The sequence below is a fragment of the Lithobates pipiens genome, unplaced genomic scaffold, assembly GCF_037356315.1.
Source record: "Lithobates pipiens isolate NorthernLeopardFrog02 unplaced genomic scaffold, aLitPip1_a1.2 Scaffold_13, whole genome shotgun sequence".
Classification (NCBI taxonomy): domain Eukaryota; kingdom Metazoa; phylum Chordata; class Amphibia; order Anura; family Ranidae; genus Lithobates; species Lithobates pipiens.
Window position 1 is genome coordinate 538,347,074 of NW_027507718.1, and position 16,183 is coordinate 538,363,256.

The 16,183-nt window shown below is 53.1% G+C and overlaps 1 protein-coding gene across 1 annotated transcript; it reads left to right on the top strand.

The window, feature by feature from the left end:
- Window positions 1–756: 756 nt before the first annotated feature.
- On the top strand, window positions 757–15,168 carry LOC143975747 (uncharacterized). The gene is made up of 2 exons (XM_077478259.1): window positions 757–841; window positions 12,384–15,168. Exons 1-2 carry the CDS (start codon window positions 781–783, stop codon window positions 14,792–14,794), a joined length of 2,472 nt encoding a protein of 823 aa, XP_077334385.1. The 5' UTR covers window positions 757–780; the 3' UTR covers window positions 14,795–15,168.
- The last annotated feature ends 1,015 nt before the right edge of the window (window positions 15,169–16,183 follow it).

The following is a 16,183-nucleotide window of genomic DNA, read 5'->3' on the forward strand; positions in this document are numbered from 1 at the left end:
ACGATGTCCTCGGTCTCCAGTATATAAATATATTATATAACGATGTCCCCGGTCTCCAGTATATAAATATATTATATAACGATGTCCCCGGCCTCCAGTATATAAATATATTATATAACGATGTCCCCGGTCTCCAGTATATAAATATATTATATAACGATGTCCCCGGTCTCCAGTATATAAATATATTATATAACGATGTCCCCGGTCTCCAGTATATAAATATATTATATAACGATGTCCTCGGTCTCCAGTATATAAATATATTATATAACGATGTCCCCGGCCTCCAGTATATAAATATATTATATAACGATGTCCCCGGTCTCCAGTATATAAATATATTATATAACGATGTCCCCGGTCTCCAGTATATAAATATATTATATAACGATGTCCCCGGTCTCCAGTATATAAATATATTATATAACGATGTCCCCGGTCTCCAGTATATAAATATATTATATAACGATGTCCCCGGTCTCCAGTATATAAATATATTATATAACGATGTCCCCGGTCTCCAGTATATAAATATATTATATAACGATGTCCCCGGTCTCCAGTATATAAATATATTATATAACGATGTCCCCGGTCTCCAGTATATAAATATATTATATAACGATGTCCCCGGTATTGGGGGAATGGTAAGGCTGCTGGTTCTCGGTGTCTGGGTGTTGAGCTCCCCCTGGTGGACAGTCGGCACATTCCTCTCTGGTGTGTTTTGTCCCCTGTGAGGCTCCCGTCCTCCCATCATTCCTCACTGTGAGGTCACAGATGCATTGTGGGAGGTCGGACTCCATATTGAGGAGCACGTGGGAAGGTGGAGGAGTCTGTGGTGGGTAATGAGTATGGAGGAGAAATCTTCCCGTATATTCCAATATTTATCAGATAATCACCACATTTTATTCATTGGTGGATTGTGTGACTGGACTGTCTGTCCTCATGGGGTGCAGAGTATAATAATAATAATATATAAACCCTGTATAATAGTAATATATAAATCTCATATAATAATATATAAATCCCATGTAACAATAATAATTTATACATTCTGTATACTGACAAAGCTGTTTTCCAAAGGTGTCTCCTGTGCGCCTTCCTCCAGAGTGAGGGGGAGTGGCGATCTAATACAGGAGGTGTGTTATTGGCCAGATCATCAGATGAAACCAGAGGGGGGAAAGCCTTAAAAAGAAAAAGGAATGCAGCCGCCACATCCAATGATGGGTGATCTGCGATATGTGACATTTCTAGTGTTGGGTTTATTACCCCCCTAGGGATCGGGTCACATTCCATATATAGGGCACCCCATCCATTTCAGCAGGTCGCCCTATACGCAGATACATGGGGGAGGGAAGTCCCCCCCACCTCCTTCTTTTTTTGTTCCGCTCGATCCTGCCCCGTGCTGATGAAAACGCGGCGATGTTGCAGACACAATGGAGGTGCCATTAAAAGCTTTGATGACAGAAAAAAGACCAAGTCCATTGAGACAACTGCCAGGACACTGGTGGCCACGTAATGCTGCATCACTAGCTGCTAGGATACTGTCGGCCACATGACACTGCTGGTTGTCAGGACGCTGTCGGCTGTGTGCTGCATTGCTGGTTGTCAGGACGCTGTCGGCTATGTGCTGCATCTCTGGTTGTCAGGACGCTGTCGGCTGTGTGCTGCATCTCTGGTTGTCAGGACGTTGTCGGCTGTGTGCTGCATCTCTGGTTGTCAGGACACTGTCGGCTGTGTGCTGCATTGCTGGTTGTCAGGACGCTGTCGGCTGTGTGCTGCATTGCTGGTTGTCAGGACGCTGTCGGCTATGTGCTGCATCTCTGGTTGTCAGGACGCTGTCGGCTATGTGCTGCATCTCTGGTTGTCAGGACGCTGTCGGCTGTGTGCTGCATCTCTGGTTGTCAGGACGTTGTCGGCTGTGTGCTGCATCTCTGGTTGTCAGGACGCTGTCGGCTATGTGCTGCATTGCTGGTTGTCAGGACGCTGTCGGCTGTGTGCTGCATCTCTGGTTGTCAGGACGCTGTCGGCTGTGTGCTGCATGTCTGGTTGTCAGGACGCTGTTGGCTGTGTGCTGCATCTCTGGTTGTCAGGACGCTGTCGGCTATGTGCGGCATTGCTGGTTGTCAGGACGCTGTCGGCTATGTGCTGCATTGCTGGTTGTCAGGACGCTGTCGGCTGTGTGCTGCATGTCTGGTTGTCAGGACGCTGTCGGCTGTGTGCTGCATTGCTGGTTGTCAGGACGCTGTCGGCTGTGTGCTGCATCTCTGGTTGTCAGGACGCTGTCGGCTGTGTGCTGCATCTCTGGTTGTCAGGACGCTGTCGGCTATGTGCTGCATCTCTGGTTGTCAGGACGTTGTCGGCTGTGTGCTGCATCTCTGGTTGTCAGGACGCTGTCGGCTATGTGCTGCATCGCTGGTTGTCAGGACGCTGTCGGCTGTGTGCTGCATGTCTGGTTGTCAGGACGCTGTCGGCTGTGTGCTGCATTGCTGGTTGTCAGGACGCTGTCGGCTATGTGCTGCATCTCTGGTTGTCAGGACGCTGTCGGCTATGTGCTGCATCTCTGGTTGTCAGGACGCTGTCGGCTGTGTGCTGCATCTCTGGTTGTCAGGACGTTGTCGGCTGTGTGCTGCATCTCTGGTTGTCAGGACGTTGTCGGCTGTGTGCTGCATCTCTGGTTGTCAGGACGCTGTCGGCTGTGTGCTGCATTGCTGGTTGTCAGGACGCTGTCGGCTGTGTGCTGCATTGCTGGTTGTCAGGACGCTGTCGGCTATGTGCTGCATCTCTGGTTGTCAGGACGCTGTCGGCTATGTGCTGCATCTCTGGTTGTCAGGACGCTGTCGGCTGTGTGCTGCATCTCTGGTTGTCAGGACGTTGTCGGCTGTGTGCTGCATCTCTGGTTGTCAGGACGCTGTCGGCTATGTGCTGCATTGCTGGTTGTCAGGACGCTGTCGGCTGTGTGCTGCATCTCTGGTTGTCAGGACGCTGTCGGCTGTGTGCTGCATGTCTGGTTGTCAGGACGCTGTCGGCTGTGTGCTGCATCTCTGGTTGTCAGGACGCTGTCGGCTATGTGCGGCATTGCTGGTTGTCAGGACGCTGTCGGCTATGTGCTGCATTGCTGGTTGTCAGGACGCTGTCGGCTGTGTGCTGCATGTCTGGTTGTCAGGACGCTGTCGGCTGTGTGCTGCATTGCTGGTTGTCAGGACGCTGTCGGCTGTGTGCTGCATCTCTGGTTGTCAGGACGCTGTCGGCTATGTGCGGCATTGCTGGTTGTCAGGACGCTGTCGGCTATGTGCTGCATTGCTGGTTGTCAGGACGCTGTCGGCTGTGTGCTGCATGTCTGGTTGTCAGGACGCTGTCGGCTGTGTGCTGCATCTCTGGTTGTCAGGACGCTGTCGGCTGTGTGCTGCATCTCTGGTTGTCAGGACGCTGTCGGCTATGTGCTGCATCTCTGGTTGTCAGGACGTTGTCGGCTGTGTGCTGCATCTCTGGTTGTCAGGACGCTGTCGGCTATGTGCTGCATCGCTGGTTGTCAGGACGCTGTCGGCTGTGTGCTGCATGTCTGGTTGTCAGGACGCTGTCGGCTGTGTGCTGCATTGCTGGTTGTCAGGACGCTGTCGGCTGTGTGCTGCATCTCTGGTTGTCAGGACGCTGTCGGCTGTGTGCTGCATGTCTGGTTGTCAGGACGCTGTCGGCTGTGTGCTGCATGTCTGGTTGTCAGGACGCTGTCGGCTGTGTGCTGCATGTCTGGTTGTCAGGACGCTGTCGGCTGTGTGCTGCATCTCTGGTTGTCAGGACGCTGTCGGCTGTGTGCTGCATCTCTGGTTGTCAGGACGCTGTCGGCTGTGTGCTGCATTGCTGGTTGTCAGGACGCTGTCGGCTGTGTGCTGCATCGCTGGTTGTCAGGACGTTGTTGGCTGTGTGCTGCATTGCTGGTTGTCAGGACGCTGTCGGCTGTGTGCTGCATCTCTGGTTGTCAGGACGTTGTCGGCTGTGTGCTGCATCTCTGGTTGTCAGGACTATGTCGGCTGTGTGCTGCATTGCTGGTTGTCAGGACGCTGTCGGCTGCACGCTGCATTGCTGGTTGTCAGGACGCTGTCGGCTGTGTGCTGCATTGCTGGTTGTCAGGACGCTGTCGGCTGTGTGCTGCATCTCTGGTTGTCAGGACGTTGTCGGCTGTGTGCTGCATCTCTGGTTGTCAGGACGTTGTCGGCTGTGTGCTGCATCTCTGGTTGTCAGGACGCTGTCGGCTGTGTGCTGCATTGCTGGTTGTAAGGACGCTGTCGGCTGTGTGCTGCATTGCTGGTTGTCAGGACGCTGTCGGCTGTGTGCTGCATCTCTGGTTGTCAGGACGTTGTCGGCTGTGTGCTGCATCTCTGGTTGTCAGGACTATGTCGGCTGTGTGCTGCATTGCTGGTTGTCAGGACGCTGTCGGCTGCACGCTGCATTGCTGGTTGTCAGGACGCTGTCGGCTGTGTGCTGCATTGCTGGTTGTCAGGACGCTGTCGGCTGTGTGCTGCATCTCTGGTTGTCAGGACGTTGTCGGCTGTGTGCTGCATCTCTGGTTGTCAGGACGCTGTCGGCTGTGTGCTGCGTTGCTGGTTGTCAGGACGCTGTCGGCTGTGTGCTGCATTGCTGGTTGTCAGGACGCTGTCGGCTGTGTGCTGCATTGCTGGTTGTCAGGACGTTGTCGGCTGTGTGCTGCATTGCTGGTTGTCAGGACGCTGTCGGCTGTGTGCTGCATTGCTGGTTGTCAGGACGTTGTCGGCTGTGCTGCATTGCTGGTTGTCAGGACGCTGTCGACTGTGTGCTGCATCTCTGGTTGTCAGGACGTTGTCGGCTGTGTGCTGCATTGCTGGTTGTCAGGACGTTGTCGGCTGTGTGCTGCATCTCTGGTTGTCAGGACGTTGTCGGCTGTGTGCTGCATTGCTGGTTGTCAGGACGCTGTCGGCTGTGTGCTGCATTGCTGGTTGTCAGGACGTTGTCGGCTGTGCTGCATTGCTGGTTGTCAGGACGCTGACGGCTGTGTGCTGCATTGCTGGTTGTCAGGACGCTGTCGGCTACACGCTGCATTGCTGGTTGTCAGGACGCTGTCGGCTACACGCTGCATTGCTGGTTGTCAGGACGCTGTCGGCTATGTGCTGCATTGCTGGTTGTCAGGACGCTGTCGGCTACGTGCTGCATTGCTGGTTGTCAGGACGCTGTTGGCTATGTGCTGCATTACTGGTTGTCAGGACGCTGTCGGCTACGTGCTGCATTGCTGGTTGTCAGGATGCTGTCGGCTGTGTGCTGCATTGCTGGTTGTCAGGACGCTGTCGGCTATGTGCTGCATTACTGGTTGTCAGGACGCTGTCGGCTATGTGCTGCATTGCTGGTTGTCAGGACGCTGTCGGCTACGTGCTGCATTGCTGGTTGTCAGGACGCTGTCGGCTATGTGCTGCATTACTGGTTGTCAGGACGCTGTCGGCTATGTGCTGCATTACTGGTTGTCAGGACGCTGTCGGCTATGTGCTGCATTACTGGTTGTCAGGACGCTGTCGGCTATGTGCTGCATTGCTGGTTGTCAGGACGCTGTCGGCTATGTGCTGCATTGCTGGTTGTCAGGACGCTGTCGGCTGCACGCTACATCCCTGGTTGTCAGGACGCTGCCAGCCATGTGGCGCCGCTGGTTGTCAGGACGCTGTTGGCTACGTGCTACATTGATGATTGTCAGGACGCTGTCGGCTGTGTGCTGCATTGCTGGTTGTCAGGACGCTGTCGGCTGTGTGCTGCATTGCTGGTTGTCAGGACGCTGTCGGCTGTGTGCTGCATTGCTGGTTGTCAGGACGCTGTCGGCTATGTGCTGCATTACTGGTTGTCAGGACGCTGTCGGCTATGTGCTGCATTACTGGTTGTCAGGACGCTGTCGGCTATGTGCTGCATTGCTGGTTGTCAGGACGCTGTCGGCTATGTGCTGCATTGCTGGTTGTCAGGACGCTGTCGGCTGCACGCTACATCCCTGGTTGTCAGGACGCTGCCAGCCACGTGGCGCCGCTGGTTGTCAGGACGCTGTTGGCTACGTGCTACATTGATGATTGTCAGGACGCTGTCGGCTGTGTGCTGCATTGCTGGTTGTCAGGACGTTGTCGGCTGTGTGCTGCATCTCTGGTTGTCAGGACGTTGTCGGCTGTGTGCTGCATTGCTGGTTGTCAGGACGCTGTCGGCTGTGTGCTGCATTGCTGGTTGTCAGGACGTTGTCGGCTGTGCTGCATTGCTGGTTGTCAGGACGCTGTCGGCTGTGTGCTGCATTGCTGGTTGTCAGGACGCTGTCGGCTACACGCTGCATTGCTGGTTGTCAGGACGCTGTCGGCTACACGCTGCATTGCTGGTTGTCAGGACGCTGTCGGCTATGTGCTGCATTGCTGGTTGTCAGGACGCTGTCGGCTACGTGCTGCATTGCTGGTTGTCAGGACGCTGTTGGCTATGTGCTGCATTACTGGTTGTCAGGACGCTGTCGGCTATGTGCTGCATTACTGGTTGTCAGGACGCTGTCGGCTATGTGCTGCATTGCTGGTTGTCAGGACGCTGTCGGCTGCACGCTACATCCCTGGTTGTCAGGACGCTGCCAGCCACGTGGCGCCGCTGGTTGTCAGGACGCTGTTGGCTACGTGCTACATTGATGATTGTCAGGACGCTGTCGGCTGTGTGCTGCATTGCTGGTTGTCAGGACGCTGTCGGCTGTGTGCTGCATTGCTGGTTGTCAGGACGCTGTCGGCTATGTGCTGCATCTCTGGTTGTCAGGACGTTGTCGGCTGTGTGCTGCATTGCTGGTTGTCAGGACGTTGTCGGCTGTGTGCTGCATCTCTGGTTGTCAGGACGTTGTCGGCTGTGTGCTGCATTGCTGGTTGTCAGGACGCTGTCGGCTGTGTGCTGCATTGCTGGTTGTCAGGACGTTGTCGGCTGTGCTGCATTGCTGGTTGTCAGGACGCTGTCGGCTGTGTGCTGCATTGCTGGTTGTCAGGACGCTGTCGGCTACACGCTGCATTGCTGGTTGTCAGGACGCTGTCGGCTACACGCTGCATTGCTGGTTGTCAGGACGCTGTCGGCTATGTGCTGCATTGCTGGTTGTCAGGACGCTGTCGGCTACGTGCTGCATTGCTGGTTGTCAGGACGCTGTTGGCTATGTGCTGCATTACTGGTTGTCAGGACGCTGTCGGCTACGTGCTGCATTGCTGGTTGTCAGGACGCTGTCGGCTATGTGCTGCATTACTGGTTGTCAGGACGCTGTCGGCTATGTGCTGCATTACTGGTTGTCAGGACGCTGTCGGCTACACGCTGCATTGCTGGTTGTCAGGACGCTGTCGGCTGTGTGCTGCATTGCTGGTTGTCAGGACGCTGTCGGCTATGTGCTGCATTGCTGGTTGTCAGGACGCTGTCGGCTATGTGCTGCATTACTGGTTGTCAGGACGCTGTCGGCTATGTGCTGCATTACTGGTTGTCAGGACGCTGTCGGCTGCACGCTACATCCCTGGTTGTCAGGACGCTGCCAGCCACGTGGCGCCGCTGGTTGTCAGGACGCTGTTGGCTACGTGCTACATTGATGATTGTCAGGACGCTGTCGGTTACGCACTGCATTGCTGGTTGTCAGGACGCTGTCAGTGATGTGGCGCCGCTGGTGGCCAAGTCGCTGTCGGCTACGCGCTACACAGCCAAAAGGATATTAGCAGCCAGGCATGGCGTGTCGCTGACTGCTATCTCCAAGGTCTTTTCTAGGATCCACTAAATGCATTGCACGTTGCATTTCCTCTTTCCCGGGTCAGCTGCCCCCCCCCCCCCCCCCCCTCCCCAGAGGAGGACCAGGACGCGATGTCAAACACGCCACATTCCGGGTCAGAAAGAAGGACGGGAGAAGAGCGAACGTGTCCGATCTCCTCCCTCCCCTCTACCTGGCGGCACCCGCTGTGCCGGTCCCGCAGGGGCCCGGGATACATAGGATTGGCTGGTGTATCGGCTTTTCTGGTTGCTATAGCTGGGGGGGAGGGTATATTTATCAACCTCCATTTATAAAGAGGGTGAAGGTCCTATGGACCAGGAAAATGGAGGGCCCCATAAGAAAAGCTTGACACGCAGGCATACGCATTGACACGGCATCTTGCTAACACTTGTGTAGATTGTTTTAGCTTGACGGGTTCCTCTTGCCCAGCGCCCCGTGTTTTATGGCTGTGGGTATTACCGTTTTCCTCAGAAAAAAAAGCTTCAAAAGCCTCTCGTGATTGTGAAATCGCTAAACGCGGGCCGGAGATTGAAGCTTTTGTGGGCATTCAGGACCTAAATGCCTACCTTGCCATAGATCGGGCTTGGCAAGGGTTGGTTCCTGAGGTTCGTGATATGGGGTGAAGCGGGATCTTACCATCTCCAGTACCGAGCTTTACAATTCGGGGACATCAAGAGTTCTGGGGGACCAGGGAGGGTCCACAAGTCCCGTACTTGGACTTCACTTTTGGGGAAAGCACAGCCCTCCTCGCCCCGGGGTGAGACAAGAAATGGTTCATGTTTTGGGCTTCAGCAAGGGGTCTCCGAGCTTCCTGAAAAGCCACTACTGCGTGGAAAAAGAGGGCCCCCGACTACGACGTGGCTCCTTACCCTTCCTGGACCGTGGGAGCAACGTACTCTTACTTAACATTCCTAATAATATCGTCCAGCGAGGCTCCAAACAGCCTCTCGCCCTGGAAGGGTAAGTCCGCCAGCTCTTTCTTAGAGGCCTGGTCTTCAGAACCGGCATTTCAGCCAAATCGGGCGCCGTAGCACCACTGCTGATACTGAGGTTCTAGAGAGCAAGGGGGTCGTATCTAAGAAGGCCGCATCACAGACATACTTCAGGCCCGGCACCACCTGGTTCCACCAACTCCACGCAGACCGGGGGAAGCCTGTTCCTTCTCCAACTCGCGGGTGCAACAACTTAGCCCATTCGGAAATCGTCTGTGACGCCGGGGCCAACACTGGCCGCAATGCTGACCCCACCAGCGTAAACATGGACCGGGCAACCGCCTCGGCCCTTCTGTCGGCAGGGTCCTTGATAGCAGGAGACCCTTCCACCAGAATCGTGGTTACCTTATTTAACCTGGATACCGGGGCGGGGGGGGGTCAACAAGCAGAGGAGACGTCCATTTCTTCAGGAGACTCTCCTCCAAAGGGGTAACGCACCGCCATGCGTCTCGGGACTGGAAAGGCCCGTTGCAGGCTTCCCCACTCCTTGTAAATAAAGTTATCAAAATAAGTTGGGTAAGGAAACACCTGAGGGTTGCAGGCCGGCTTGTAGGACCCGAAAGGGATCGACACCTCTGTAGATGCCCCCCGCCCTATCCTCCATCTTTAGGGAATCCCACACCACTGTAATAAGTGTGCCTACAAGCACCTTTTCCTGCGTTGACCCAGAGTCATCCTCGCTGTCCGAACGGTCCTGGTCCGCATCCTCTGATACGTCAGAACAGGGGCCGCCTGTCACAGCGGGGCCCGAGTCTAAATCAGAGCTTTCCCCAGAAGACGGGGGGGGGGGGTCATTTTTTTACCCACCTTGTGCCCGCACGCTGCTTCTACCCTGGCAACAAAGGACTCCAGGACCGCCGACTGAGCGTCCACAGGCACCACAGGTGCAAGGGAACCGGTTTCTTTAACAGGGGTGTCTGGCGAAGAAGCGCCAGCCTCTGACGCCATGCTGACCCACACTCCCCTGTCACCCTTAGGCACCTAAGGCAAGTCACACAAAAAGACTGAAGGGCCCCCCCCCCCGCAGGACTCACCACCCTGACCCAGGTGCTGAGCTGTGCTGCTGCCATCCGCTCTCCCCTTTGCCTGCCACGAGGTGTCCTTTGTCCGTTTTCACGCTGTACCAGTCTAAACCAGCTGACCTGAGGCTACCAGAAAATGGCCGCCTCAGCAAAAAGCGCCTGAAAACGCCAGGAAAATGGCCACCATACTCCAGGAAAATGTCAGCGGTTACAAGAAAATGGCCGTGGCTACCAGAAAATGGCTGCGGCTACAGGAAAATTGCCACGGTTCCAGCGGCGACAATTCCCCCCACATGGCGGCACACAGACACCCAAAAAGGCACCAAAAACAAGGGGAAAAAATGAGCGGACCACCATCCGTCCAGCGCAGGCCCCTGCCAGGACCCCTAGACCACCCAGAGGACCCCCGGCCAGGTACATGCTCCACATGCCCAGTCACACAGCAGCCCCTTAGAATGGGGAGGAGGGAAAGAGGCAGGGAGGGAAGAAAGGGAGAGACCCCCTAGTTGACCTCCCAGGGAATGCCCAGCTGCTCCATCCTGCCGAGACAAGTGGAACCGTACTTACCCCTCCTGCAGGGACTGCTGGACACATTCCACGGACATACCCATCACCCAAGCAGTATGGGGCGACTGTCGGCCACGGCACACTGTGACACGGATAGCAGTAGCTCAGTCATATGTGTGTCCCGGAGCATATAGCTCACCGGCCACCCCTGGACTAGACGGGGCATGTCGTGGGTGTCCCAGCGGTCTGCACACGCTCGATGGCCAGGCTGGGGACACTATCAGGATCTATATTATCCAGCCTGTCACCCAGCCGGCTGTTGATTGTAGATCACAGGAACCAAAAACAGCAAAACAGAAAGAATTCCCAGGACAGGTGGTCCCCACCGGGAGACGGGTCCATCTAGATTAGGCAGAAAAAACTGAGCTGCTGGATGCAGTTTGAGGGGTTATAGTAGGACCGCCCCTTGGGCGGTGCTGTGTTGTTTTTGTTGTTCTGCCCAGTCCTCTCCTGAAGGTGGCGATATAACCCTAAGGTCAAGATTACTGGAGCTGTGTCCATCAATGAATGAAAAAGAAATGATTTTTTTTGTCCGGCACATCTTATGATCTATCACAGGGATGTGCAATTAGCGGACCTCCAGCTGTTGCAGAACTACAATTCCCATGAGGCATAGCAAGACACTTAGAGCCACAAGCATGACAGGCAGAGGCAGAGGCATGATGGGACTTGTAGTTTAGCAACAGCTGGAGGTCCTCTAATTGCATATCCCTGATCTATGACATGAAGGCAACTATAGCTAGATAGATGAAAGCCACCATCAGGTTAGCCCTACAGCCTTTCCAAATAGAAATCTCCAGCCAGCCACGGCTCACTCCATGGCTCACACCTCATCAGTGCCCATCAGTACAGCCTCATCAGTGCCCATCAATGCAGCCTCATCAGTGCAGCCTCATCAGTGCCCATCAATGCAGCCTCATCAGTGCCCATCAGTGCAGCCTCATCAGTGCCCATTAATGCAGCCTTATCAGTGCCCATCGATGCAGCCTTATCAGTGCCCATCAATGCAGCCTCATCGGTGCCCATCAATGCAGCCTCATCAGTGCCCATTAATGCAGCCTCATCGGTGCCCATCAATGCAGCCTCATCAGTGCCCATTAATGCAGCCTTATCAGTGCCCATCAAAGCAGCCTCATCAGTGCTCATCAGTGCCCATCAATGCAGCCTCATCAGTGCCCATTAATGCAGCCTCATCAGTGCCCATTAATGCAGCCTCATCAGTGCCCATCAATGCAGCCTCATCAGTGCCCATCAATGCAGCCTCATCAGTGCCCATCAATGCAGCCTCATCAGTGCCCATCAATGCAGCCTCATCTGTGGCCATCAATGCAATGTCTTTTTTTGCTTAGCAAACAATAAAAAACCCAGTGATGATTAAATACCACCAAAAGAAAGCTCTGTGTCAATCAAATGGTAAAAATGTCATTTGAGTACAGTGTTGTATGACCGCGGAATTGACAGTCAGTGTGACAGCGCTGAAAGCTGAACATTGGCCTGGGCAGGAAGGGGGGGGGAGTGCCCGGTATTGACGGGGTTAAGCGTTGCAGAATTGATCTTCCATCCTTCCAAGATCTGTCCTTTTGGATGATAAATGCTTTTCAGCAGCGTCCCCTCTTTAGGTGGACATCTTCATCTGTCACGTGACTGTCCTGGAGGATGACTTGGGGAAAACAATATCTGGTAACTTTCCCAGAATCCTCCAGGATGATTTTCCCACCAATATTTGGTGTGTCATTTCTAATATGGCCGCACTGGCATTGCACGGTGGCATTGGGTTCACCTTCTTCAGTTCCGAGGGATGGGAGCTGCTGAGAAGGTTCTACCCTCTTCGTAGTCCTGGAGGATTCCTGAAAAGGTATTTATCAAGTAATGATGGCAAAGGGTTGGGTGGAATCAAGTAATTGCGTGTATATCGGGGGTTCATGTAAAACCTCCGTATAGGAATTCTTGATGAGTATAAGTCTCGGTCTCGTGTACAGAACTGGACATATTGGTCGCGGAGTGTCGGAGAGTCTAACGTTTCGAATTTCTCTCTTCTGCTTTCAGCGATGGCGTCTGCTGACCCGAGGAAGGAGCTGGAATGTTCCGTCTGTCTGGACATTTATACGGATCCCGTAATGCTGAGATGTGGACACAACTTCTGCCGGGACTGTATTGGTCCTGTGTTGGATACGCAGGAGGGGCCTGGAGGTTATTCCTGTCCTGAATGCAGAGAAGAGTTCCAGAAGTGGCCTGCACTGCAGAAGAACGTGGAGAGGCGTAACATAGTGGAGACCGTAGAGGCATCTCAGCCAGATCAGGAGAAGAACGACATCTTCTGTACTTACTGTATTCACACTCCTGTACCTGCTGTGAAGTCCTGTCTGCTGTGTGAAGCTTCTCTGTGTGACGATCACCTGAGGGTCCACAGCAAGTCTCCAGACCACGTCCTATGTGACCCCACCACTTCCCTGAGGAACAAGAAATGCTCCGTCCATAAGGAACTACTGAGATATTACTGCACTGAGGATGAGACCTGTATCTGTGTGTCCTGCAGTGTGGTTGGAGAACATCGGGGACACCAGGTGGAGACTACGGAGGAGGCCTCTGAGAAGAAGAAGAAGAAACTGAGGAACGTTCTGCAGAAACTGATCTCCGAGAGACAGGAGACGGAGAGGAGAGTCCAGAGCCTGCAGGAAAACAGGAAGAAAGTGCAAGGAAAAGCAGTCGGGGAGAGAAAGAGGGTCATTGTCCTATTCAGAGACCTCAGAAAGAGCCTGAAAGACCTGCAGATGAGAGTCCTGGGTCAGATCTCCGAGCAGGCAGAGCGGGTCTTGCTCCCGTTGCTTAATGTGATCCAATATCTGGAAAAAAAGAAGGGCAAGCTATCCAGGAAGGTGCGTCACCTTAAGAAGCTCTGTACCATGGCGGACCCAGTGATGGTTCTACAGGATTTGGACACGGGTGACTTGTGTGATACTGAGGATGAAGATGATGAGGACAGAGAGAGACATGATAAACTCCTCCATGATGGAGGGGATCTGGATGTGGGGGGGATCTCACACACATTATATATGGGTCTATCTGATATCGTGTGTGGGGTAAATGTACAGAAATGTACTGGCACACATGTCTCTCCACGTTCTAAAACCAAGAACAAAGTTCGCATCCATGCAGAATCATCCAGGCCACCACCCCAACCCACCCCCACCATGCAACCATTCAGGCCACAACCCCAACCCACCACCACCACGGTACAACCATTCAAGCCAAAACCTCAAACCACCTCCAAGGTGCAACCATTCAGGCCACAACCCCATCCCACCACCACCACAGTACAACCATTCAAGACACGATCTCAAACCACCCCCACCATGCAACCATTCAAGACACAACCTCAAACCACCCCCACCATGCAACCATTCAAGACACGATCTCAAACCACCCCCACCATGCAACCATTCAAGACACAACCTCAAACCACCCCCACCATGCAACCATTCAAGACACAACCTCAAACCACCACCACGGTACAACCATTCAAGCCACAACCTCAAACCACCACCACGGTACAACCATTCAAGCCACAACCTCAAACCACCCCCACCATACAACCATTCAAGCCACAACCTGAAACCACCTCCACAGTACAACCATTAAAGCCCCAACCCACCTCCACCATACAACCATTCAGGCCACAACCCCATCCCACCCCCACGGTACAACCATCCAAGCCCCAACCCACCGTACAACCATGCAACCCCCAACCCACCCCCACCATACAACCATGCAACCCCCAACCCACCCCCACCATACAACAAATCAAGCCTCAACCTACCCTCATGGTACAAGACGACTCGCACTGCCAGGCTGGAGGACCAAATGTCGGGGCTGTACAGCAAGCATCAGGGGTGCCGTTGTTTGCAGATATTTTACTGGATGTGAATTCAGCTGGTAATAGGATTCAGATATCAGATGACGGGAAAGCGGCCTCCTGGTCGGATCATAGTCAGAATCGCCCCGAAACACCAGAGAGATTTCATAATTATCCTCAGGTGATGAGCAGTCAGAGTTTCTCGTCAGGGCAACATTACTGGGAAGTGGATGTGGGGGGGTCGAGTGACTGGATAGTCGGGATGTGTTACCCCAGTATAGACAGGAGAGAAGACCAGTCACTGATTGGAGGCAGCAAGTCCTGGGGTTTGGAGAGGTGGGGGTGGGACAATCAGTATTTAACGATACATGACAGAAAAAAGGCCCAAATACACAGCGGTGTCGCCATTAAAAAAGTCAGGATCGATCTGGATTACGAGGCCGGACAGATCTCCTTTTATGATCTGTGTGATCTGATCCGACCCCTCCACACCTTCACCACCACCTTCACCGAGCCCCTCCATGCAATTTTATTTGTAGGTGATGGTTGTGTAACGATATCTGGGGGGGGATCAGATGTGAGAGATCTGCCCGGAGACAGGTGACATCACAGGGCGGAGACTATAGAGGGTGGAAGACCCAGCCAATAGGATAAAGCAGTGGGCAGGAACTGCCCCATTGCTGGTTGCGTTATGAATTTGATGGCTTAAGACCTGTCATCCTTATCCCCATCTTCACTTGACTACCTAGCTGGTTACTGATTATATTTTCTCAAATTTCTGTCCTCACGGGTTTCTTTGCATTATAAAAGTTAATTTATGTGAGACTGCTCCTGGCTTTCACTGTGATTGGTTGGAATTGGTACAGCAGGCGCTCGTTTTGTTTCTATTGGTTGGTGTACAGGGGGCGGGGGGGATTGATATTTGTACAGCCTATGGTATATTCTTAACATAATAAAAGTGTGAATGATAAACCAATGTGAGCTTAACACCGATTACCATTTGTTTTATTGTGTGGTGTTAAAGTGCGTGGTTAGAGTTGATGGACACAGTGGTGAAGGTCAGACGGGGGACGGGGTAGTATACAATCTTAAGAGGTGGAAACCCTCGCCTCTGTATATGAGAATTGTCACGCCTCTTCGAGAACGTTCCTTGCTGGGCGAAACGCGTAGGTTGAAGCCTGGCATCTGACGTCATGACTGTACACATGCTGACCGCGTCCGTCTCGTTGGTTGGACACACATGATCCTTTTTACCTTTATGACATTCTTGTTTTTAACATGAAAAATGTGAGCACTTTGAAATTCTCATTGGAATGAATTCATATTAGCTTGATAATACTGCACCATAAGGAGTCATTTTCTCTTATTTAATGTATAAACCTGCAGATTTATGATACGTGAAGGCTACACAAGCTCCAGGTGCCTGTTACTTTGGTGGAGACGTGACCATCTGGTGGATATACTATGCCACCTATAATCTAGTGGTCCACTGCTTGTGGTAAGAGGCCAGGTGTGTTGATGTTCGATTGAGGACATCTTTATTCACCTTTGGGGTGGTTCTGAAAAAGAAATGGACTTTTATTTTCATTATATTTTTAGCTCTGCGTATACCCTTTTCTTTAAAGTGGTTGTAAACCCTTACAACCAACTTTAACCTACAGGTAAACCTAGATTAAGGCCTAGATTAAGGCTTACCTGTAGGTCCAAGAAATATCTCCTAAACATATACAGTTTAGGAGATATTTGCCCGAAGACAGCCACCGCTGCCTACGGCGCAGGCGCACTGAGGCAGGCCATAGATCGCGGCGATATGCCGCGAGCGTCGGCTTCCCGTGCACATGCGTGGGAGTGACGTCATTGCGGCTCCGGCGAATCTCAGCGCCGGAGCCGCGAGACCCGGAAGTCGCTCCGGGATCCATGCCAGTGGCGAAGAGGAAGACGGAGGACCGCTTCGGGGGCTTCGTTCTCAGGTAAGTTATTCATAATGAGCTAG